The sequence below is a fragment of the Cyanistes caeruleus genome, chromosome 1 (assembly GCF_971803275.1).
Source record: "Cyanistes caeruleus chromosome 1, bCyaCae1.hap1.1, whole genome shotgun sequence".
NCBI classification, from domain to species: domain Eukaryota; kingdom Metazoa; phylum Chordata; class Aves; order Passeriformes; family Paridae; genus Cyanistes; species Cyanistes caeruleus.
Window position 1 is genome coordinate 90,594,100 of NC_141701.1, and position 25,115 is coordinate 90,619,214.

General features: G+C 40.7%; 2 protein-coding genes across 2 annotated transcripts in view; one reads left to right on the top strand and one right to left on the bottom strand.

The window, feature by feature from the left end:
* DTNBP1 (dystrobrevin binding protein 1) overlaps window positions 1-8,084 on the top strand; it is a 61,014-nt gene extending 52,930 nt beyond the window's left edge. Inside the window, exons 8-10 of the mRNA XM_023919672.2 lie at window positions 2,658-2,813; window positions 4,684-4,827; window positions 7,182-8,084. Coding sequence (XP_023775440.1) covers window positions 2,658-2,813; window positions 4,684-4,827; window positions 7,182-7,429 — 548 coding nt within the window. The 3' untranslated portion in view covers window positions 7,430-8,084. The remainder of the gene's footprint in view (window positions 1-2,657; window positions 2,814-4,683; window positions 4,828-7,181) is intronic.
* Window positions 8,085-8,754: 670 nt separating this feature from the next.
* The window catches only part of JARID2 (jumonji and AT-rich interaction domain containing 2), a 209,601-nt gene continuing 193,240 nt past the window's right edge, over window positions 8,755-25,115 (bottom strand). Inside the window, exons 12-18 of the mRNA XM_086900497.1 lie at window positions 24,795-24,909; window positions 21,357-21,462; window positions 20,391-20,573; window positions 15,324-15,454; window positions 13,092-13,275; window positions 11,432-11,539; window positions 8,755-10,705 (exon numbers count right to left, since the gene is read on the bottom strand). Coding sequence (XP_086756623.1) covers window positions 10,529-10,705; window positions 11,432-11,539; window positions 13,092-13,275; window positions 15,324-15,454; window positions 20,391-20,573; window positions 21,357-21,462; window positions 24,795-24,909 — 1,004 coding nt within the window. The 3' untranslated portion in view covers window positions 8,755-10,528. The remainder of the gene's footprint in view (window positions 10,706-11,431; window positions 11,540-13,091; window positions 13,276-15,323; window positions 15,455-20,390; window positions 20,574-21,356; window positions 21,463-24,794; window positions 24,910-25,115) is intronic.

The following is a 25,115-nucleotide window of genomic DNA, read 5'->3' on the forward strand; positions in this document are numbered from 1 at the left end:
AACACTGAAGATACAGGGCAGGGGAGTCAGGCTGTGGGTTGTACTCTGAGGTGAGCCAGATGAGCCGTGGGGCTGTTCCTGGGTGTGGTGCACAGGGCTTTGCCTCAGCGCTCAAGTGTTCATTCTTTTAGGAAAAAATTTGCCTGATTTTAGTGTCTGTTCTCTTAAAAGTCATAGCTGGTGGGGAATTAGTCATCTTTTATTTGGGTGATCGTGGCAACTCCTGTATGTCTGTGTCTAATTGTGCATTAGCATTTTCTGTGTAGTCTGTCTTTTTTTCTTTTCTGTGAACAGCAGTGTGATAGAGAAATAGGTGCCATTGCTAATTGAAAAGTACAATTTTAGGGTGAAAGGAAAAACGAAATAGTATTTTGAGTGTGCCAAGTCTCAGTTTGCATCCTGGGAGGAATTCATATGAGCAGTGTTTGATGGCATATGGATGATACTTTTGTCTTTATTGGAACTCCCTTGGTTCTGTCTCTATTCAGTGTTTTATAAACTACGCTTGGCTTATGGAAAATGTAATTCTGAGTAGCTGTGTGAACGAAACAGTACACCTGTTTTCTTTGGTTACATGTTTGACTATTGGCTTCCCCCCCACCCCCCCATCCTTAGCATTTCTGACAACAAACAGAAACCCCAAATGCAGCAGTTTGGTTTTGTTTAGCCAAGCACCTCTTACTACACCTGGCAGGGCGTGAAATTGTGCAGCAAGGTTCTAGATGTTAACTCTCTCTCTGAATTTGGAGAACAAGTCCATGACAGCTCTTCAGCTCATGTGTTTACAGTTTCCTGTGGAACATGCCAGCACAGCAGGCAGCTGTTGCCATTCAATTCTGGCCAGTGACAATTTCAACAGTTTACAGAACATTTCAGTCAAAAGTTAAAAACAAAGAGCTCAATGTCAAGAAAGAGATTGTATCAGTCTCATGTCACTTGGATGCCATCTCTGGTTTGGGGTTAAAAATATCCCGAATTACCAATCTAGAGTGCAAAACTGTCAGAATATATTATGGGAGAGACAGAAAATTCCCATTGTCAGTGAGAGCCGCTGGCTTTTATTATTACAATTGAATAGCATTTCTGCATCATAGACAATGTTATTAATAATTGCTCATCATCCAGGACTGCAGTAAAGGAGTTGCTCCAGGGGACACAGAGTCATCGTACACCACAGTGTAATTGATAATAAAGACATGTTGCCTGCAGGGAACACGCTTTCCTTTGTATACACTGACGTTTTACTTCTGAAATCTCCTTAAGAAAGATTTTTGCTTATTTACTGATGTTTTAATGAATATCTGGTATGTCAGTCCAGTTTCCTGGCTTCTTTTGGCATCTACCACAGTTCAGTTGCTTCTGTGTATGATCTGTGACCTTGATGCAGGCAACAGAGTGAATTAATTGCTCTCTGATGTTTTGCCTGCTTTAATAAAACATGTTCTGCATTTGAGCAATAATCTCCATAATAGTAAGTGCTTTTAATGAATGTCCATGTTGTAGAATATCATTAACATAACATGTTTCCTGGAAAACTGACACAATGCTTGTCCTAGAAAACCTTATGCTCCCTCAGCATTTATCCATGTGGATGCCATATTCCAGCTGTGTCTGTCTGGCATGTGAAAACTTGGACATTTTTCACCTAGTGGTATTTGTTGGAGCTTTCCCTAATGGGCAGAACAGAACAGACCAGCAGCTCTTCTCACCACCCCCATCCCTTCCATCAGTAGCTCAGCTGGAAAATTCCTTTTTTATTGTAAGCAGAGCATTCATGAGACCAGAAAAGTGAACAGAGAACTCTGGGAAAAGAGTTCCAGGTTATATATTCCTCCTAAAAACCAATTTTTCTGAAGCATATTCTAACAGTCTGGCTGCAGTCAGTACTTAGCAATAGCAACTACATATTTTTATTCTAGAAGATGTTATTCTGCAATAAACAGCACAATTCTTTTCTCCTCTGTCCAGTGCAGATTAAAACAGAGGGGAAGGAGTTCCTCTAATGATATTCTGTCTCACATTTCCTAATTCTGTCTAATATTTCCTTTGTCTAATATTTCTAAAATTTTCCTTTGTACATGTAGCATTCTTCAAGGAATTGTTCCATTCTGTCTGGAGGTCGGCAAAGCCAGAATCTCAGGCACACATCCACACACCCACACACACCCACACACTCATTATATAATGTGTATTTATATGTATGTACATACAAGTACATATATGTATCTTGCCACTTGCATTGTGGTGGAAACGTGCAGCAATATTCAAATGGAAAGTGCTTTTGTGTGCAGTAGGTACATGTGACTGCAGAAGCATCATTGCCTGAGGTTTTTTGGCAGAATTCTGAAATCCCAGTTGTTGATGGACAGTGCTCTCAGGTGTTCCTGTTTATACAGCTCAGGAAATTAGCATCTTGCCTCAAGATAAATAGTTATGACATCACTTTCATGTGAAAGTTATGCTGCCTAATATGGTACTCCTGTCCTGGTTTAAAATAACGGTTGCAAAGCACAGAGACCTCCTTTTATTGCAGGCTGTGTTAACAGCCTGTAGTAACAGTCTGTCAGAATTTGTTGAACTGGTTCTGTAGGTTTTAAATTCTGAGTGGGGGGGGATACACCTGCAATATTTGATTTGTCTGTTTGTTTTTTGCTCAGCTGAACTTGATGCTGAACATGCACAGAAGGTTTTGGACATGGAGCACAACCAGCAGATGAAGCTAAAGGAGCGCCAGAAGTTCTTTGAGGAAGCCTTCCAGCAGGATATGGAGCAATACCTTTCCACAGGATACTTGCAGATAGCAGAGAGGAGAGGCAAGTTGTAAAATACCTTTTGCACAAACTCCCAACTTGGAGAGCATTGTTAAGTGGGCAGATTCAACAGTGGTTAAAGAGGGAAGCACAGCAAAAATGTCCAAATTCTTCCTCAGAACTGGAACTTCAGATAAGCCTTTTAAACAAACTTTGTGTCCCAGGGGTACTGGATACCTTAGAAGATTAGTCACACTCTGCTCCTTGTCAGAGGAAATGCAGAGCTCTGAACTGGATCTGGAACAGCATTTTTCTCTGCAGATGAAGAGTGCATCTGTGTATAAGATATGGATGGAGGCAGCTGCTTTGTCCACTGGAGTTCCAAGGCCTGGGATTGTCATTTGGCAAGGAGATGCCACAGAAAACAGTGCAGAGGAAAGCTCTGCATTTCTGAGCAGTTCCCAGGTGGCAGCTATTCCCACTGGGTGTGATCAGGACACAGGAGGTCACATGAAGTGCTCTCCTTACTATGAAATGACACAAGTCTGGCATCTCCAGACTGGTTAAAGCACAAAAATTCCAGAGATTACAGGGAATTCTGTGTGGGAGGTTTCCATCTGTTAGGCCAAAATGCAGGGATTGTTGGACCAGTAAGGAAGCCAGTGGGCAATTATGCATTCATATGGCAGAAAAAAATGTAGATATTCTGTCCCTGGTCCAAGTGCAGTTCTGCTATCATTTGTAATGTCAGAGTGGGGAATACAATCCAAGCTTTCCATTTCTCTGCATGAGTGCTATAAATACTCACCTGCAAGATGCTCTGCATGAGTGGCTAATGAGAGGTGGGATATGTAAATCTAAATTCATGGTCAGGGGAGGAACTCAGTTTGAGTCTCCTGCTTTCTGTAGTATGTTGTCTTTTAGACTAAACATGGACATTGTCGTGGGCTGGTACTGGACACAGCTCTGTTAGAGTGTTGGGTGCCTAAAATTTGGAACTTCAGCTTTTTAGGATAATGTGGAACCCAAGTGTATCAAATATACTGTTTTACTGAAAGATTTGAACCTGCAGTACATGTAAAACTGCAAAGCTATAGGATATTTGAAAAACAAAAAATCCCCCAAACAAATTACAGAATTTCATCTCAGTTCATCTATGAAGGCTTTCAATAATGTAATTGTTTCAATTTAGATAAACAAGTAAACTGCTCGTTGCCATAATTCAATACTATGCAGCAGCTGGACTTCAGTCTGAGTGGCCCTGAACTTACTTGTTTCCTGCTTGCATGTTTTGCTCTTCAAGGAAGAAGATGCTCATCCAAGTATTTACTTCCCTTGAAAATTGTCAGTACTGTATTGACAGTAATAAGTAATTTGCTTGAGTGATTAATGATGTGAAATATCCATGCTGAGAGAAGATACTGAGCACGAGCCTGGGTTTTACAGACTACTGTATTTTCTTAGATTAGAGAGAACAGCTGCTCTCTGTTAACATTAATCCTGGTTTCTGAATTTCTAAGTCCCTTGTATATTGACATTTAGTGACTGTGTCCTTAAATGTGTTTGTTTTGCTCTAAGGAGAGTTTTGGTTGAGAAAATTGAAAAGGAGTGTTCCAAAATGGAAAGTTTCAATCATAGTGCCTGAGTCCCATCTCAGCTTATTTCTGAGAAGGTTATTGCTATAAATACCACTGCTAAAAATGTTTTGGTTTACAAAAGCAGTAATGGGTGTTAGTTTCACAACAAAGATTGCACAGAGTGCTCTTGGATTTGGGCTGAGGTTGCTGCTGAGCAGCTCCTGTGGTTGGGCTCCTTCCATTCCTAAGTTTAGTTATTGCCAATGCAGACAATTACAGCAGCCTCTGGAGCCTTGGTAGGTAATAATCTCCTGTAGCTGATTGTCAGTTCACTCATTCCACTGTTTCTCCTGCAGAACCGATTGGAAGTATGTCTTCCATGGAGGTGAATGTGGACATGCTGGAGCAGATGGACCTAATGGACATGTCTGACCAGGAAGCACTCGACGTCTTTTTAAACTCAGGAAGCGAAGACAATAATGTGCTGTCTCCGATGCTGGGTATGCTACTTGTAGTGACAGCCTGCTTAGAGACAGTGATAAACCACCTGAACTGCTCTCATTTGTAATGGGTGATGCTATCTCATAAAACATCACACTTGGTGCAGAGTGACTGTTCTTCATTAGTGCTTCTCAGAACATTAACATTTAGTTGCTGTACAAGGGAGTTGCTGCAAAACTATGTGGTATTTCCAGACAATCTCATTTTTCTTACTGCAGCTCCCTGTTGTGTTTATCACAGTGTTACATACTGGCTTGAGGGGTGTTTTTCCCAATATAGAGTTAATAGAGGATGTTTTGACAAACATCAACAGAAATCTTGCAGTAATTAGGCTTTTATTTTTAATAATGATTGCTTAGAATTTGTCCAGAATGTTGCTTTTCAAATTTGGACCAGTTGTATAATGCAAGATCTTCGGTGAGAGATAGAGAGACAAAGTTCAATCTAGCAGTTTACATATACACTGAGAATTAGTGTCTCAATACTGGATCTTCCATCTGCCATGGAAGTGTTTTCCTAGTTAAAAACTTAAGTGCTAAAATGCCTTTCCTCAAAAGAGCCAAAATTATTTTTCTTGCAGGAGATGATGAAATTCCTTTAAAGGTCCTTTTGATTTCTTCTGAAAATACAGATTGAAATATTTTTATGGAAGAACTTACAGTACTCCCTGTGTAAAGGTGATTAACACCTGCTGTGAACATGAAAAGCTTGTGGTAAACGGTCAAGGCACGTTTGACTTACTAAAGTTCAGATTTTTGTGTTTCATTTGAAAAACTGAATTGAGATGGGTAGTTTTGCATATGCATCCACTTTGTGCATTATTAAAGCTGATCATCATTTGAGCTTGCCAGTAATTGCAGAATCTAGGACTGTTTTCCCCTTGCTGGCTGTTTGGCAAAGATGTTGGACCAAGAAGCTTCATGTCTTAACAGCAAACAGTGTCAGCTGGATTATCTAAGGAAGTGCAGAAACTACTTTTTTAACTAAGTAGATAAATGCATTAGCTTTTGAAAAAAATACATTATTTGTTTTATGCTGTAATCTAAATATTACAGCATATATGTACAGTGTCTATATGTGGACATACACTGCAATATAATGTATCTGTGCTTTAATAATGTTCCAGCACTGCAACCCTACTGCAGTGTAAGTCTCATGAATCTTGCTCTTGCGGTTCCCGACATTTTATTTCCCTCTGATTAAGGGATTTTTGTACTTGCTTTAAGAACCTGGCACCTCAGCATCAACCCAAATATGCAATAATCTTTATTCTTAGAAAAATGAGATGACTTAAAAGGTAACTCTTCATTTTGCTGTCAAAGCAAAGGGTTGACAGGGCAAGGTTTGTTTGAGAATTGGGCTGAACACCACAAAATACAGGTAAGTTATTAAAAAAACTAGTAAAAATGAGAATCAGCTCAAGACATTGAAATATTTTCAAATTTGCCTTGCTATAAACATTGCCAGCTTATGGACATTGGCTTTCCAACATTTCGCGACAGTAAGCTAAACTGCAAAATCGAGTAAGTTCTATCACTCCTGAAAACTCCTCTGTGTTGAGTAAATTGATATAATGTGTGCTGGTGTACACCATGTAAGGCAGGTTTTCCAAAATTTCTAGTGTTAAAATATAACTCAGGTATTCAAGAAGCAGGCATAGATAATGTGTTTTGAACTGCTTTGCAAACAGTTGAGCAGAGGTAAGGTGTGCTCATATCCCTCTGACCCTTCTAAAAAACTTCTTAGTGAATTTTTAAAGAGAATTTTCTCACTAAAGTTACCAGATGAAGCTGGGTGCTCTGACTATGGAGAAACACTTTTTTAGGTAAAGGAGAGAAGGAAAAAAAGGTTTTCTTTGGCAGATCATATTGAAAGTTTAGGTGTTTCCTCATTTTAACTTTTTTGCTGTCAGCAGCCATTCAGGGAAGAAAATCTCATTTTGAAACCTGAACTCAAACTGCAAGCAAACAGTGTTACACTGAACTTCCTTACAAGTCTTTTTTGCACAGGATATGAAGGATGCAGAATCTTAAAATCCCTCTCCTATGCACTTGAGATGTGGTATAGCTCTACCGAAGGATTGCTTTCATGCTGAATTGAATTTGCTTTTGCATCTTCATTAAAACTGATGATGTCATTTCCTGCTTCCTTGTTGTTTGGCTTCAAATTTCCAATCTGTGTAGCTCTGTTGCACTGTGTTTACTGGGGGGGGTTTTCCTCTTCATGCCTTGCAAAAGAGGGAAAGCAACCTAAAAGTGACTCCCTAACCAGCGCTGAGCTGATAATCTATTGACTTCTCAATCCCCTTGCTGAGCCAGAGCTTGACTGTTGCTGTTGTTTTCCCACCTCTCAGGGCCCGACTCCAACACCTACGTGAATGAGATCAGTCTCCAGGTGCCGAGCCAGTCTGAGTTACGGCAGAAACTCTGTTCCCTGTCCTCGACCTGCACCGACTCCGCCAGCCAGGACGCGAGCGAAGGAGAGTCCCCCGTGGTTCAGTCTGACGAAGAGGAGGTTCAAGTGGACACTGCCCTTGCTGCTGTAACTGAGAGAAAGGGTGCTTCAGATGGCAGTGATGAAAGTGACTCTCAAACTATTTGAATCTTAAAACCATATCCTTTAAGAATGACTTCTGAATGAATGAACAAGTGAATGAAGAGCTTGCCTGTGTAACAATTTGCTAACCAAGCATAACAGCCAGATCTTTTTACTTAGTAATACTGCCTTTTTACAAAATTGCCAGTCATGTGGAGGTTGGTTTTTAAAGAAAAAAATTATGCCTAAAGCACACACACTTTAACAGTAGTCTTGGGGCTCAGGGGAGCAGTAAAACTGTTGTATATACTATGTATAAGAGAATTTAAGGGGAAAGGTAGAAGTTACTTTGACCACTAACCTTTAAATGGCTGATTGGAAGTACTTAAGAGTTGATGTGTAATACTGAACCCAAATTGTTCCTTGCATGTTTTCAGCTGCTGCAACTGAAGATTTAGGATTCAAACCAAAATGAAAAGTTATTTTCTACTCTTTACTACCTACTGTCTGCCTCCTGCCTTTGTCTACTAATGCAGCAGTGTCTACTGTTCTCACACTTCTTATTCAGGACCAACTTAGTTATAGGTGTTAAGGAAAAAATAAGAACCCGAGAAGGACGAGAGATGCATATGGAAATGTGGCACTCCTTGTGGAGCAGGTATCTTAGCATTGTGTACTTATTCCTCTTTCAAGATGATAAAATAAAGAATTTCTATCCCAACCATGTCTTTTACTTGATTACCCAGGTATTTTATCCATGACAGAGTGAACAGAGGAGGCCCTAACTCAGGAAAAAAGAATGGTTATTAGAAGCACCACTGTAATGTGCTTTTCCATGATAACATCTGACTACACTAGGAAGATAAACCTAATTATTAATTAAGTGCGTGTATTTTAGAAACCTCAGGACCTATAGGCAGCATCTCATTCCTGTTTTTTCTGCAGTCATTTCTCTGAACTCGAGGTCTGACCATGTCTAACACCTGTTGCTTGTCAAGTCTCATGCTCTATTTTCAGGGATCTGCTCTCCTTTGAGAAGGCTCCTGGCTCCTGCTCTTCCTGCACAGAGGGAAGGAATGTAATCAGAAATAGCGTAAGTAAAAGGATGAGCTGTGATGTAGATTTATTCCAAAGACCTGCCCTGACAAAGCCAAAGGCTGGGAAAGAGGTATCTCCTTGCTGCTTGCCAGCTGGGCAGTGGCCAGTTTCCTTAAGGATTCTCCTGTTAGCTGATAAAGTGTTCCCTGACCCCTGTCTGGGAAATGAAAGCTGGAAGCTCCCTACCTACAATTAGAGATTTACTATTCAACAAGGCAGCTGTTGAAAGAAATTTATCTTGAAGGAGCTTTCTTTACTCTCTTGCTTTCCAGAAGACAGACAAAATGTCCAAAAAAGTTTTGTTTTTTTTATTAAACCTCGTAGTACAAACCTGGAAAGTAAACAAAAAACTGGCAATAAACAACATGAAGTCTTCCCTTACAAGGAAAGAGAGCAGAGCAGCGCTAATAAATTAAATGTCAAACTGTAAGCCATAGTCAGAAGTTTACTGTCAAGAGGGAAAAGTACACAGCAAGGCCATAAAAACCAGACAACCACATTTGAAAACACTTGACTCTGTTTATGTTATTGTTAAATATTCCAAAACAGTTCAGTCTTCTGCAACAACAACCAACAAATTGTATTATAGGACTTTCCTGACAGTCACCACTGGCAAGCTCAGTGCAATATGGGTAGCTACGGTATTGTTGAATTCAATTACGAAACAAAACAGTTTGTGAAAACATTTTCCCTTTTTTATTCCACACATACTGTACACACAACCAGAAAAGGGCAACAGCTACTCCATTATTATTTTTTGTTGTTGTTCAGTGATGTAAGCAGCACTTATAAATGTTACAAGAAAAACCCTGTAAGCATCCAATCCAACCGATGAAGAAAGTGAAACGTAAGGCTTTTCTTCATCTTGTCTCTTTGCCATCCCTCCCCCCACCCCAAGAAAAGGCTCAAGTATTTAAAAAAATTTACAGGCATATGTACAAAAGGTGTGATTTTTTTTTGTTACAACATGAAGAGAAAAAACAGACAAGATGAAAGCAAATGCATTTTCACATTCAAAAGAAATATGCAGACTTGCTAGTGGCTCTAAATGTGATCATATAATGAAACAAATTCAAAACAAAAATTAATGCTTGACTGTGTAAAGGTGTGAAAAACAGCAGTGGAATGGAAATGGAATGTTAGAAAGATTGCACGTCTATGACAAAAGAAGCACTTATGGCTTCAATCACTTTTTTTCTTTTTTTGTCTTTTTTTTTTTTTTAAAGGATGCTATTGAAGGGTTTTTGATAAAGTAGCCAACAGCACCAAAAAATAACAGAATGGATTTCCTAATGAAATCAGGCACAGTTTTCCCTCACATAACTCCTCAAGGCAGGCAGTCTTTTTTCCTCTTTTTTTTTTCTTTTTTTAAAGGTTTTTTTTTTTTTTTTAAGTTTTTTTAAAGTTTTCATTTTTCCCCCTCAAAACAGATGCATAGTGATGTGCTGGTAAAAGAGAACATACTCCAAATCTCCTCCTTTTGCCTACAGTTAGGAAACAAAGTCCGTCTTCAGCTGCCATAACCTCCCAAAGAAAGTGTGTATTCTCCAATTTAAAAAATTACAAAACTTATCTTGCTGTGACAGAATAAAAGACAGCCAAAGTAAAGCAATTTCTTTCAAGTTTTTGTCTCCTATCCCTTTTCTCTCTAGAAAAATCTGCTCACATGACTGGAGAACAAATTATAAAACACATCAAACTTTAACCTATTCAAAAAATGGGTTAAAAGCCTTTTTATCACAGTTACCAAAAAGGCTTTTTTATTTTTTCAGCCATAGGGACAATACAAATTAATATTTTATCAGCCCCTTGCCGGTTTTAAAACAGTGAACATACGGCAGTTTAAAAAAATCAGACTGCTGTATCTATCTATTCTAAGTACAAAAAAAAAAAAATTCCAACAGTTTAATGCTAAAACAAAATTAGTTCTCTAAAACCAGAAGAAAATCTTCTTTAGAGCTAGTGCAAAGACAGCTTGTATTCTACAGCAAGTACTCCAAACTATGGTATAATAATTACAAAAAATATATATAAATTGACAAAATGAGAGTGTTGGCATCTTCAGGATTAACTTGAAGCACTTTTGGATGAACTGGAGGATGAAAGCCTAGATGATGGCACGTCCACTGTTGCTCTCTTACGAGGTCCTCTTTTTGGTGTAGGCTTGCTGATACAGTTCTCAATGCTGCCATTTTTACCAGATACTTTTCCACAGATTTGATTGACAAGACTGATTATTTGTTCCTGTTCAGGAAGCAGGAAAAGCAAAACACAAGTTAGCATCTGTTCTTCCTTCAGTCACTTGAACAGGACAGCAGTGGAGTGCTCAGAAATGCTGGGAAGCCCATCTTAAAAAGCTGCTTGTACCCAGTGCTGCTTTCCAAGAGCTAACATGTCATTTCTCCCACTGCTCTGCTATTTACTTTTGGGGCAGAGTCCCCTCACAGGTAGAGACATGGAGCCTCAGCCCAGAACCCAGGCACAGTCCTAAATCCCCATCTTGAGTTCTGGGATTATTTATCACCACATTTGCTTGGAGCCACTACTGCACCTCTCATCTGCATGTGCTCTGCAAGTCTGTCCTAAAGGATGCTCATGCTGGACTGGAATAAGTCTGCTGAACTTCCAGTTACCAACAGAGGGAAGGTATTCCAAAGTACAGAAGTTACCATAACATAACCAGTGAAAGGAAAGGCTCATGTTCCATCTCAAAGCATTAAGTGGCTTCTTACGTTCTGTGGCACATACACATGGCAATTTATGCTTCAGGTTTCATCTGTATCATCATGTTCCCTTAGCTGTTTTTCTTTTAACTTAAATCATAATAAAGGAAATTCTTCCCACATCAAAAACAAATCCAAAACAACCCCCAAACCCAAGACCATTTTCCTGAGGCCTCAGTAGGACAAAGGCGGAGTTAAGCGTCCTCACAAATGTTGGGTACCCAGCCCCAGGCGGTGTCACGCTCACCTCATCGTAGCGGTACATCATCTTCAGCCCCCGGCACGACTTCTGCTTCTCCACGTGCCGCAGGGCACACTCCAAGCAGAAGACAACATTTTCATTCTCCTGTACAACCTACATAAAAGAGCAGAGGTGGAGGGAAAGGAGTGCAGTTAAACTCCAAACCGTAGCTGTGTTCTTCACACAGTATTCAATCATGGCCTGAATTACTACACCTGAATTTTACTGCAAGGTAGTGGAAGGAGATGTAAAGCACACTCTGAAATCACTCAGGATGTGTAATAAGTAGAAAGAACCTATCTCTTTTAGAGTGCTAATGTTGGCAAATATATATAATTTTTAAAAAAAACCAAAAAAAACACCAATAGTAATGAGGGTTAAATTATTATAGTTCATATTTAATATATAAATTTATATACTATAAAGCATAGTACATGCATTTATTAGCATCTCCTATGTAGTCCTAAAGACCTCCTGAAAGGAATAGTTTCCCATTACTTAAAATGCTGTCTTCAAGAAGGATGTAATCAGCTTAGCCACAGGATCCTCAACTACTGTCTTGTTCAGCAGAGGTCACATTTGCTCAGCTGGCTGCTTACCAGGCATGTACACTCAGCTTGGAATTTAATAACCAAGCTGTTTTTCTTTTTATTGTGTATTATTTATATTAGTTGTTATTACAGCTACTGTAAAAGAGTGACATGGAAAAAACCCTTCCCATGATTAAACTTACTCCAGAGCAAATGGACCAGAATTAAGAGGTTCTGGTTAGCATTTGGGTTTTTTTCAAAAAAACTTATTTTAAGGTTACTTCAAACTAATTCTACTTAAAAAAGTAATCTAAAGACATGTATCAACTCAGCATATTCTACCCTAGGGAGGAAAATAGCTACATCTGATTATATGCAGTTACATTTAATTTCCCTTCAAAACCTAACATCTGTAACCAAAAAAATCCCCAAAAGATGACAGAGAAAAAGAACTCCCAAACCAAAAGGACTAAGTATGGACTTACATGCACTGCATTATGTTTATTTCAATACCTGTTCTGGGGAGTAAGTGGTATATAAGGTAGTGGGAGGGGCTTCTGGTATCTTTAATGACGTTGCTGTGTTTGTAGGTGTTCTGCATACAGCTCTTAGCCTGGAAGTGTCACCGCAGTGGTCAGCACACCTTCAAAAGCCAGTAGGCAATTCCCTCTTAAAAGAGAGAGAGTTTATGGGCAATTTTTGGACAGGCTGGCAAATAGCTTGATGGATAGGATACATCTCCCTTGCAATTTGGCTTGCAGAGACATTGTCTCATCTCGGGCTGTGGCTGCATGCCTGAGGCTCATGGCATGTCTGAGCTGCAGCTCATCCTGAGACCTGCTTTGCCAGAACTTACTGCTGCTGGCAACCTGCAAGTGTCTTTGTTAGCCCTCCTAGTGCAGTGCAAACATCTCACAGGTGTCTGAGGGCACTGGTTCATCCCTTCTGGCAGGCTGGGAAGACAGCTGCCACTATGGTCTTCTGGCCAAGGCAGTAAAAGCTGTATTAACACCTTTGTGTCTTGCATGGAGTGCAGGACATGGCTTTGTGGCCATGTCTCTCAAATGCCTATAGATCCCTATAGAATGCTAGAAAAGGGGGATAGTACCCCAGGAATGGCCAGGGGTTGTACCCACCATGGAAAGATAGCACAGGTGCTGACAGATCTGACACCTCCTCTCTGACGTTTCTAACTGCAACCACTTTCGAGGCTTTTTCTTGCCATCCACGCCGGTGCTGCTGCTGTCGTGGCTGCCGTAGCGCGCCGAGGAGTGGAGACCGGCCTCGTACAGCTGCCGCCGCTGCCTCAGCTCCGTGTCCCTGTGAACGGGGGCACAATTAGACACTGGCACTGCCTCCAGCCACTACAGAGCCACACACAGTCACCCCTTTACCACGCTTGTTACTGAAACCTGAGCTCCACACAGTAAAGCCCTGAGTGTTGTCGGAGGCTGGTGCCATTCCCTAAGCATGGCAGGCACAGCCAGCGCCTGGGAAACGCTGCCTAATCGCAAAAGCTATCTCCGGATTTTAACAGCGACCACTGTATCAAGCCAATGGTTCTCAAACTGCTCCACAGAGAAGTGGGGACTGCCGAGGACTTCCTGGAGGTCGATGGTTGCTCGAGCCATGTGGAGAGTCGGGAGCTGTGGCTAACATGACTGTCATTCCTGAAGTTGCCAAAAGCCACCTTGAGGAAGAGGAGCCGTTGCTGTCAGGAGTAACAGCCCCTTCATGAGGCAGAGATGAACCAAGGACCTGCTGCCATAAGGTGCTTCAGGCAGGAAAGGGGGAGCAGGGCAAGTGGTTGTGCCAAAAGACGAAGATCTTGCTGTACACCCAGGGAGAAAGAAGGAGATGTCAATTAAGGACAACCACCAAGCCCTCCGGTTGCCCTTCACCCGCGGCATCTCTAAGGCGGACAATACCTCCTGTGCTGAACTCTACAGCTTTAGGAGAGCAGGTTGGGTTGGAGCTGAGTGGAAGACAGCAAGTGTGGAGTGAGCTGAGCAGATGGAAGGGGAGGATAAAAAAGTGCACCACCAGACACAGCTGAAGATGAGTGGAGAGCCAAGCTAAGCAAATGGCACGGGCAAACTGAGCAACCAAGGCAGATCAGGAGAAGAGGCAGCAAGAGACACAACAAACAAGCAAAACAAAACAAAGGAAAAAAAATATGGTACAGTGTTCCACTTCAGATGGCTTTTTTTTTGCTTTTTTTTTTTTTTATATATTTTGTTGTTTGGGCTTTTGTTTCCTATAAGCAGCCACAGGAAGGATCCATGTCCTCCAGTGAATTCCAACCTATGCATAAGAACAAGTTTGAGAACCACTCTGATAAAGGTCGATGTGATGGTCTAAGAGCAAGCACCAACATTTGTTTTGCCTTTCGTACTTGCAGACTTCCTCTTCAAGGGGAAAAAAAAGGCACTTGAAAGTGGTTATTCCCATAGGGGAGCCACCTGCAGGTAAAACAGTCAGCACACCTCTTTTCATTTCTTTCTGAACACTAAACAACACATGGGCTGTTTTCCCCTTCAATATGTCACTGGAAATTTTCCAAATGAACATGCTAGTTAGTTAAATACAGTTTGTAGACTCCATTCATCAAAACTTTCTTGACATCTCGAGTATCAGTTGTCACAAACTTGAAAGATAGGTAGCAACTACATGGTAGGGAACAAAAGAGAAGATCATTACACAGGAAGCCAGGCAACATTAGATTTTCTTTTCTCACCTATCTTAATAGAAACCCTGAACATGTGTCCTTAACACTGGAGAGAAAAAGGAGTGTGAAGCTTTTACTCTTTGGAACGTTGGAGTTCTAACGCCAGATGTGTTACCATACATGCACGACTGCTCTCTTACTCACTATTTAAAACCAAGACAACTTCCTGTATTAAAAGGACCTTTTGCACCTGTAATATAAGAGTCTTGATACTGAAGACAAGGGTTCCTGGTGCAAAATCCATTACAGACACGGATTTACAGTGACTACTGATGCCAAGAGGTTGAAAAACTCAAGGAAAGTGTTTGACCACTTGGCACCACATAGCTCACATAATGCATCAGGAAATCTCAACTCTCAGCACCAAGAATTAACAAAAACCCAGTGCAAAGTGCAGTTTCAGTTTTTTTTAAGGTCTCTAAAGTAGGGAATTCTTAAGAGTTAAGACATCCTAACTGTGGGCACTGTCACATCAGCTACAGCCAAGGAAGCTCTGCTTCTTCTGTGTGTGCCTGTCTTTAGGTACATCTGCTGGTCTTTTGCTTGTTTAAGTGGGGTGTCTGAAGGGGTTACTTACGTCATCCACCTCTGGAGTCTGTCAATGAAAACAAAAGAGGTAAGCAAGCCCCCAATTCGTTACCTGAGCTCTCCAAGGAGCGATGATATTGTACTCAGAGTCGGTCCATTTTCTTTTTTTGCTTCTGCTGTTGCAATCTGATAAAGCAACTTTTCCATTGAAAATGGTTTGGCTATACGGCGCCGCTTCATTTCCTGGGACAGGGGGAAATTGCCACATTAGGTCCCAAGCAAATTTGAAAAAAAAAATTTACCAAGAATTAATTCAAAGTTAATTAACTAGTATTATTGATACTAATAAACTGAAGCAAAAAATAGCCTTTTAAAACAACCACAAGTAAAATCTTTCCACAGTCCCACTTAAACAAAGTGTTTATGTTCCAAGCACCTCAAAATTCTCTCCCTAAAAATTAATTTTCCCTGTGGAGGCCAAGAGGACTGACACCATCACTCAAGTTCATTAATTCTGGATGGCTCAGAGTACAAACAGTGTAAGATATGTAATGTATACATATGTAACATATGACCTGCTTGAAACCCAGGACTGGTGTTATTTCGCATCTTTTAAAACATACAAAAAACCTAGCAGAACAGGCAGATGTCAGGGAAAAGAGACAAAAGAAGGGGGTTCAGTTCTGCCTGTTACTGGTTCCTCTCTGTGAAAGTTTTGAAAGTTATGTTTTTCACTGAATACAAACCAAATTATTTTGATAGCTGAAACCCTTTTCATAATTCTTAGGTAGACAAGTCCCTTAAATTAATGTCCAGGTGGGAGAAGTGCAGCATTTTCCCAGTAGGTGGAGGGGTCTGTTCTGGTTTATGTAGAGTCAGAGAAGTCAAATGAGCTAACACTGGACTAATGTGAGGGTGACATTTCTGGTTAGTGGTTAAACCTGCCAAAGATCTACTCAGCACACACAACCTCAAAGATTTTATTTCTTATCTTAATTTTTACCCTGTTCTGTATTGTAGTCTGTATAATTGCTTGCTCTGGGTATTTCTTTTTTCATAACCAATATATCAAAAAATTAATAATTTTTAACAGCACCAATTGCCTGCATTCAAGTGATAACTATCACATAAAATGGAATAGTAGCCTTTGCTGACCAAAAAGGGTTCAAAAGAGGCTTAGAGGTAAGAAAAGTGTTCAGAAGCTATTTGCTCTGTTAGACCCTGCCTGGGGTTGGAACAGCTGCACTGTTTAGGAGTGGTATGGGAAAATGTTTCCATGTTAGGTTTGCTTTGTCTGAGGCTGTGTACACAAGCACAGACTCCGATCCAGGACAAAACCCTGCACAGGCAACACACACAGCCAGGATAAAAGGCCACAGTGGGTGGCTGCAGAAGAAAGCAAGGTTGGCTCCAGCTGGGTGACAGCTCAGGGACACCCTTGCTGTACCTCTGCATTTATCTGATTTTCTGAACCTATGTAGATTTTTCTCTTCCATTCAGTACTGAAATACACAGGTAAGTATTTTACAACAGTATTTTACTGCTGCCTGATTATTTCTTTTAGTGACACATTTTTCGATGTCAGGAAAGTCAGTGAACATTCACATTACAATTATCATCATCCTGACACTTGTGATCTCTCTTGCTCTCATACATCTCTTGGTCATTCATTTTCCAGGCTGAGTAGTGCTCTCGTATATAATGCAGAGGCTAATTAATAATTTTAACCATTGATCTCTGCTGTGCTTTTTCTAGCTCTGCAATTAGGGGCTCTGAATTGTGCAAACCACCACTATGCAGTGCCAGAGCAGTTTCTGCTTTGTTATCTTGCTTATCTTTGTTATCTATCTCCTTGTAATTCTTAACATTCAATGTATTTTTGTTATGCCACTCCAGAGCACTTGACTGACAGCTCCATAGGAATCCAAAGACCTCTTTTCTCAGTAGCAAGAGCCCATCATTCAGAGCCCGTCTCTGTATCTGTCACATTAGGATTATGTTTTTAAATTGAAATTTAGCATTTATTAACACTGAACTTCATCTAGCATTTTCTCACTTGGACCACTCAGTATCATGAAATCTTTCTAATAACACTTCATAGCTTAAATTGTTAGTGGCATTACCATTAATATCCTCAGCACAAAGGATTAGTTTTGCTAATAACTTCCCTTCTTAAGTTATTTATGGATACATGAAACTGTACTGTTACAAACTCCTGAGGGGTGCAGAAAGAGACCTCCTCCCTTCATGATAAAAACTGACCTGTACTCTGTTTTATTTATATCAGTTATTTTTTTGGTGTGTGAACTTCACCTCTCAATTTATTTAAGCGCCTTTTCTCCTAAAAATAATGCTCACAGACTCTGTCAGCTGTAACTCTTGTCCTTACCTACTTCCAAAATTTTCAAGGGCTGGAGGCCATGACCTTGCTGCAAAAGCCACCATACCATGGTGCTTGCCCTGTTCTCATATTTTTGTACATTTACTTCTTCCACAGCAGTAGTTAATTTCCATTTTACTGCTCTTCCAAGATTCTTAATCTCTGCTCTCCACCACAGCACAGCTTTTTTTCTACTGAGGACATCAGGTAGACCTCTGTAGAACCACTTTCCCTTTGGTTTCCTCTGAAGGAGCCACACGTGCTCAGGGTGGGACAGCTCTGTGACAGGAGCCAAGGAGTGGGACACCTGTGGCACTTTAAAGTATGTTCCTCACCCCAGTTAAAACTGGAGGTGGGGAAATATCTGTCCAGCCCCTGCCATCATCTTCCATGGATGGCCATGGAGTACTATACACGGAGCACATACTGTGCTAATACCACAGTTTTCCTATCAGGGAGATCAGTGCACAGGGATTCAGTCACAGAGTTAAACCTGGCTTATGGACTGTAAACTCTCCTCTGCGTGCAGCAGTGCTGCTTCAACTGGAAGACTAACTCCATCTTTCCTATGTACTTCTTCCTCTTGTACTACAGTACCAGCTGAGTCTCTTCCCACCCAGTTTCTGGTAGGCCCTAGAGCATCAAAGCCTTCCTTTAAAAACAGACATTCCCTCTTATTTCCAAACATCTAACCCAGAGAGCCTTCATTTAGTTCAACATTCTCTGTACTTCAGCTTCCTAAATGAGTTTCACTGACTTTGCCCAGTGCCTTATTTGAAGCTATGGAGTTATCCCTTTGCCGTTCCAAACACACACTCTTCCACCACAACTCTAAATCTTCTTCTCATCCTTGCCTTAAAATGTCAAGAGCTCTTAGGGTGCTTTTTAAAAAACAGCAACCTTGTTCCAAGTATGGTCTAGGTTAAACCTGACTGTCCCTTTACACAGGTGTTTATATAAACTCCTTTATTCCAACAATTTTTCTGAAGTATTTGTAAGACTGAAATCAATGCCATTTCAGATGCAGAATTTCATTTTTCCATGTATTAAAGGTGATTGAGCAGCCATTCAATACAGAAATGAAACAACATCATTTTAGTAATATAAAGATAGTCACTATAAAAAAATCAGGTCACAGTATCACAGGATGAAAACAAAGTGAATTTATCAAACTGTCAGTATTGCTGTGGAGAACGAACAGACAGAAGATACAGTTGTTTATCAGAGAGATCATTTAACAGTCCAAAAGGGGAATCTTGCCCATTTCACAGAACCGCTCACCACCTCTGGAAAGCACAATCCTGGCCAGCGTTGTGGCAAAGATGGCAAAGTGCCTTGTCAAAGTGGAGGAGCCAAAGAATAATTTCCAAAATTAAAGAGAATTAAAAATGTAAGACAGTTTGAGTACAGAAATGGAAGGGAAAAAGAAAAAAAAAAAGAGAAATAAAAGAACAACACAGTAGATGGCTCAAAAGTTGTTTTTATATAAACATGTTATCTGTGGTTCTTGTAAAGTTTGTGAGAGCTGTGACTTCAGTTTCCAAGGCAGGTTATTATAGACTGTAATCTGCTGGATTTTCAGTCAGCTTATATTTACCCAGTGCAAAGCTCTTAAAAATTAATCAAAAGAAACTGTTCTTCAAAATTTGAGGCACCAAGAGCTGTTTAATTGCTGCATAGTGATTTCTGTCTCATACAGGAGTAGCATTTCCACAATATCAAACAAGTGTTCAGTAGAGCGATAAATACAGCACATGGAGTTAATATAATCATGTATTTTCAGACAGGAAAGGTTAGCTCAGGATTCTTATGCCTTACTTATAGATATACACAATTCCCACCTTCCCCCAAAATAAATATATAATAAAAATAACCTTTTATTTCAAACTGAGTTAATATACAGTTAGTATAACCAGGCTGGAAGAACTCTATTTACCCTAAAGAAGCAATCCCTAACTGTGGACATATTATAGGTAATTACTTAGTAACTTGGTCTGAAGCTGTAAAGGATAATTTACTAATGGCTTAGCTATAAAACACTACCAAAATAGTATCTGTAGCCCAGAGTGTATTTCAGAAGGTTGGGCACACAATTAGTGACATTTATTCTTTTTCCAAGAACACAGAAATGTAGCCAGAATCATGATGACTGGACAAGTCACCTGTTTCTGCAGGCAACCTGCCTCAGTCAGTTGTGTGAAAAGGGAATGGGAAGGTTATTTATTTACATCTGTTATTGGATGGGCTGGTCAGTGAACCTAAGGATTTTCAAGTTGAGTAAAACTGAAATTGCCCTGATCAACAGTTTTTCCTGAATGAAGGGGCAGAGAAGAACAAGCAATACAGCTGTAAGTATTAACTGACTCTGCCTACCATTGCAACTAACAAGCACAGTTATTCAGATATTTGCACCTGAGATTCTAATGGTTCTAGAAAACATCACTTAAAAAAAACTTAGTAAGCATAATACAATGTATAATCATTAGCTCTGAACGGATTTTTGAAAAGCTTCCTTGCAAACTGGTCTGCAGGCATAACAATCTTCTGAATTTTTTTATAGATAGATACACAAGTCTTTAAGAGCCAGTTAACAACTCAGTCACTTTTCTGAAAACACTGGATCATCTTATGCCTTGCAGAACTTTTTTTCTTTTCTTGTTTTTTTTTTTTAATTTATTTAGTACTCCAGAAAAACAGATGTAGTTGCACTACTCTCATAATGCTACCAATCCTGGAATGTCTGCTGTCCTTTTAGATGGCAGGGCCGTGAATCCATTTTAACTCCTTTTCTCAACTTACCTTGGCTGTTTTAAAGCCCATACTTGTCCACTGGGTGGTAGCAAAGTGCACCGATTCGGAAACACTATAGCCACAACATACTTTGGACACAAAGGATCCAGGAAAACAGACAACAAACTGCCCGCTCTGCTGTACAGTACGGTGCACCCTGATCCCCTCCTTACACAAGATCTCTGGGGAGATCTGGAAAGACAGAGGGAAATTAAAAAAAGAGAAAGATAAACAGTTAGTCAGAACTTTCTTTTACAGTTCTCTGGTCCTCTTCCTGGCTGGGTGCTACCACCTGCTACTACTCGTGGAGCAAAGCCTGTGCTCTGCGAACAGCTCCGCTCCAGTCGCTTTCCCTCTCCCATTCCGCACGTGCCAAACCTCAGCATTTGGAGTGACAATTGCAGAAGTGCCTCTCTCCTCAAACCAAGTTTAAACTCACATGCCCAAGGACAGAACACTGTCTGCTACTACAGAAAGCAATGCAGATCATTCAGCTTTCCATCCAATCTTTTCCGACTTGGCACTGAACCACTGTGCTACTGCTCTTCTGTGAGATGTTAACGTGGGCAACCAAGGGAGGGTTTTTGTTATGGTGTATTGTATAGTGTATTTATACTTAAATACACTAAAAGAAATTGTTATCCAAAAGATAAACAGGCAAAAATACTTAAGTATTATGTTTCTCCTATCCATGCTGGCATCATAAAATGTCATAAAATAGCAGATGAATTGATTAAATCCACTCCCTTTGTGAGGCTAAATACATTACAGACAGTATTAAAAATGGACATTTATTGCACTTTCACGTCTGTTTTTATATTAATACATAATAACAGCCTTGTTAGAAAAATACCATGTGGGTAAACACTGCAAACACTGCAGTGTAAGACAAAACCAAAATAAATGCCCAACCAACCAGCCTCCTGATTAGCCTTGGGTTCTCAAATGGGAGCACTTCTCCCAGTGTTAACCTACCATTACATTACTTTCAAGCATTTCCAGCCCTGGAGTGCCATTGGCTTGCAGCAGGGTATGTACCACATCATCAAGTTTGTTCTCCTCCGCAGCAGGAATGCAATACCTGTTGTTTTGTCAGAGGAAAAGAGAAAGATTTACTGTAGAGTAAATTATGGTCCACAGCTACACAGTAACAGGCAATTCAGACCAGCACATTGATTAGAAGAAAGAAATTCAACACAGGTTTTCACACACAGTTCTTTCGGTAAAACACTGAGAGATTGAAGGGAAGTTGTTTATTCAGACTCAGTCTGATCGTGTTCAGCAAGTATCAAAAGACACAAAATCCCCAAAACAGAAATGTGAAAACTCAGTCCTCTGTAAAGTCAGAGGAGAGAAACCAGCAATAGGTTGATGTTTATTTTAACAGCACCAAACCAGCTAATTAGGGCAGAGGGGCAGAGGTTTGCACCTTGTCAGCACCAATATATGTTGCTATCTTTACTATAAAAGGCTGTATTTATCATCTGCATCAACCAAAGGACCTTCACATTTAATAGCATTTTCTGTTTGTAACAGTCAAGAAACCATAAATTTCCCCTACTGTAGTGCATGAAGTTGCCTAAGACCTTCTTGCCATTCTTACTGGACAAATCCCGCATCCCTCCTCTCCCTTGTAACAAAAAACCTAAGAGCAGCCAAAGTGGCAGGAGAGGTTTCAGATTCTGCTGGCAATCTGCCAAGTTGCACATCCTTCTCTCCTTAGAAGCCAAGGAAGCAGCTGTCCTCTTGTGCTCACTGCCAGCACTGCTCCCTCAGCAGAATGACAAGTGACATGGGAGTCTTGAGTCTTAGAGCCACACATCCAGAGAACTGCTGTTTTTTCTGGATGCAGGGAGGCGATATGGTCACAGCTGGTCACTGCTCTTGCCTGCAGCCTATCCGAGGGGTGATGCTCAGGCAAGTCAAAAAGCTTCTCCAGCTTTATCATGACTTAACCCTTCTCTTTAGGCAATGAGACCTCAACCTGGAGCCCATTTGCCCCCACACCAGAAACACACACACAGAGTTGTTTTTCCAAACTTGGAACAAGAGAATGAAGATGGAAAAATGTTGGGGAACTGGTACAGTCTTCCTGCCATTCATACGATCTCTCCAGCAACCTCATGAAGTGTTCTGCTGGCCTTACCCACCTTGGCAGGGTACTCGCTTATAACGTGCACCAACTCTGTGTACATCACATGGAGTCACCCTGGCTGAAGAGTCTGCAGAAGGCAGATCTGTACTTCCTATGATCTGAACACCTCAGCACTGTTCACTGTACTGATGATGACTTTGATTTGTGTTGACCTTCAAGCCAAGAGGCGGAAGACATGACATTATCTGCTCATATAGCTAATTGTAGCCACAATAAGAGTTTTACTGAGCTGTTTGCCCAGGTGTACAAAGACCAACTCCTTACGTGTATATTGACAATGGTCAGGACCTTCCCTAAGAACTCCTAGGGTGATAGAGAGGTGAAGTAGAACATCTTGATAAGTAAGGATCAAGTCCCAACAGCAATTTTAAATGTATGCCATGTTTCAAATACTTAGTTGCTAACAGTGACAGCTTCAGTACATCTCCCCATGTGAGGTGCATCACTCTAGTTACACTGTAATAACAGATTTGAAACAGGGATGAAAATATTTAAATTTGAAGCCAGATCATGACAGAACCCACTCTTCTCGTTTAGAGTCAGAAAATATGGCTGGAACAGATAGAAGATTCAAGCATGCAGTCCCTCCCTCACAAGACAGGCACAGGAAAATGCTTGGGAAGGATGTGTGAAGAGGAGGGGCAGCACAGAAGTGCATGGCAAAGTGCCTGGGGCAGGACCATGGGGAATGAGATCCTTTGCAATTGGTGTACGCTGCAATTGCACTCATCTGCAATTCCTGATGTACCTATAAAAATGGGAAGTGAGCAGCCAGTAAAGACTTCTGAATGCCTTGGAAGAACAAGATTTCTTTCTTTCTTTTAATGGGCACCGAGGATCCCTCCAGAATAAAAAGGTTAGGTCACTGACCTCTGCCCTGCATGTAAATTGAGTTCTCCCCTGTTTAATCTCCATGAGGTAAAACCTGAGAGATTAGAGAGTGATCTGAGTGATCTGCAGGTAAGCAAAGTGGTTTGAGTAGCACAGGGATCTGTCCTTGGAGAAGAAGATTTCTGGGTGGTGGATGGACTTGGCAAGACGGAGGAGAGGTTTGGAGCCCAGTGGCTGCTTTGCTGTCCCCGAAGCAGCGACTGAAGGCCGTGCTGTCAGGGCTACTCCAGGAACTGCGCCAGACCTGCAGATATTAAATTCATCTTCTCCTAACACAGCTGGGTGCTTTACTGCACTATTAAAAGTTGTAATGAGCTAATGAATACTAGCCTGACACTTCAGGCTGGCAGCCTTGCTGAAGAATAGCTTCGACAGACAAAGGAGTTCCACTTCCTTCTTATCAGTTATTCCTGCCTACTATCCCTGTTTCATCAAGGCTATCATCACAAACACGCCTTAAGCTATGTACTCATCTGTTTAAGTCCATCAAGATAAAGCAAATGGCTTCTTTACTTTTATTCTTATTGGATTTGAAAAACAGGAATATTAGTCTTTCCTAAAATTTGAGCTGTCTGCATGCAAGACTGTTCAATCCCAAGAGTCACACAGTATGAAGAGTGGCCTCAGAACTTAATTAGGGGATTCTTGAATACCTTCTGCTTGGAATTTCCTGTCATTTAAGACTAGATTAATGTTTTAGAGAGAAACAGACTCACCAAAGGTTGAGGACAATGCAGCTTGCTCAGCAATTTGTCCTGATAGTAAACTATTATAAAAGATTACAGATTCCTGATTCATGGAACAGGGAGAAGAGCCATGAAATGCCCATGTCAGAAACTGCAGGTCTGCAGCAGAATCCAGCAGTTACCTTTACCCCTTGAGAGGATCACATACAGAACATTTCTTAAGCTTAACACATTTAGAGAGAGGAGATCCTGCTTTAATGGTTTTCTCCAAATTTCAAATCCTTTTTGTTGGGCCATGTGCTTTCCCAGTGACAGCTGGATCAGCACCCTTGACATCAGCAGCGTCTGAGAAATGTGTAAGAACACACTTTGCATGTGCATAAAGCGCAGCTCATTATGCCACTGCCACCATGGGGACATCAAGACAACCAAAATAGACCATGGAAAACCAAATGAAACATTTCTTCCAGGAAAGGGTTTTAATTTCCTAAGTTTATACCCCATTTTCCCATTACAACTGGGAAACCAGACACTCACACAAACCCCACACGCCCCCCCAACACACACACTGGACCTCTAGATGAGATTCCCTCATGCAAAATTACTATACAAGCTACTACTAACACTAGCCTACAGGCAGACACTGCAGGAAACGTGAAGAAAAACAACAGGACTACTTACCAAATGCAATCAGCACCAGTGTGTAAGTAGTCAATGTATGGAAGGTGATTTTGGTCTCGAGACCAGCATGAGGTAGAAAAGACCATGCCAATATTTAGCCAAGGAATTGTCACTCCTAAAACAAAGAGATTGAAAAATGAGTTTCGAGTAACTTCAGTTTGTTCAGTGAAAGACAGTTTGAGAGGGGATTTAAATAAAAAATCCTATTTTCCCTGTAACCTGACCCTTGAAGTTATGTCTTCCTATCAGAGTGAATAATTCACAGGGAGTAATTTAACAAATTCAGCATTTTCCACTAAGAAAATATCTACCAGCCAACTG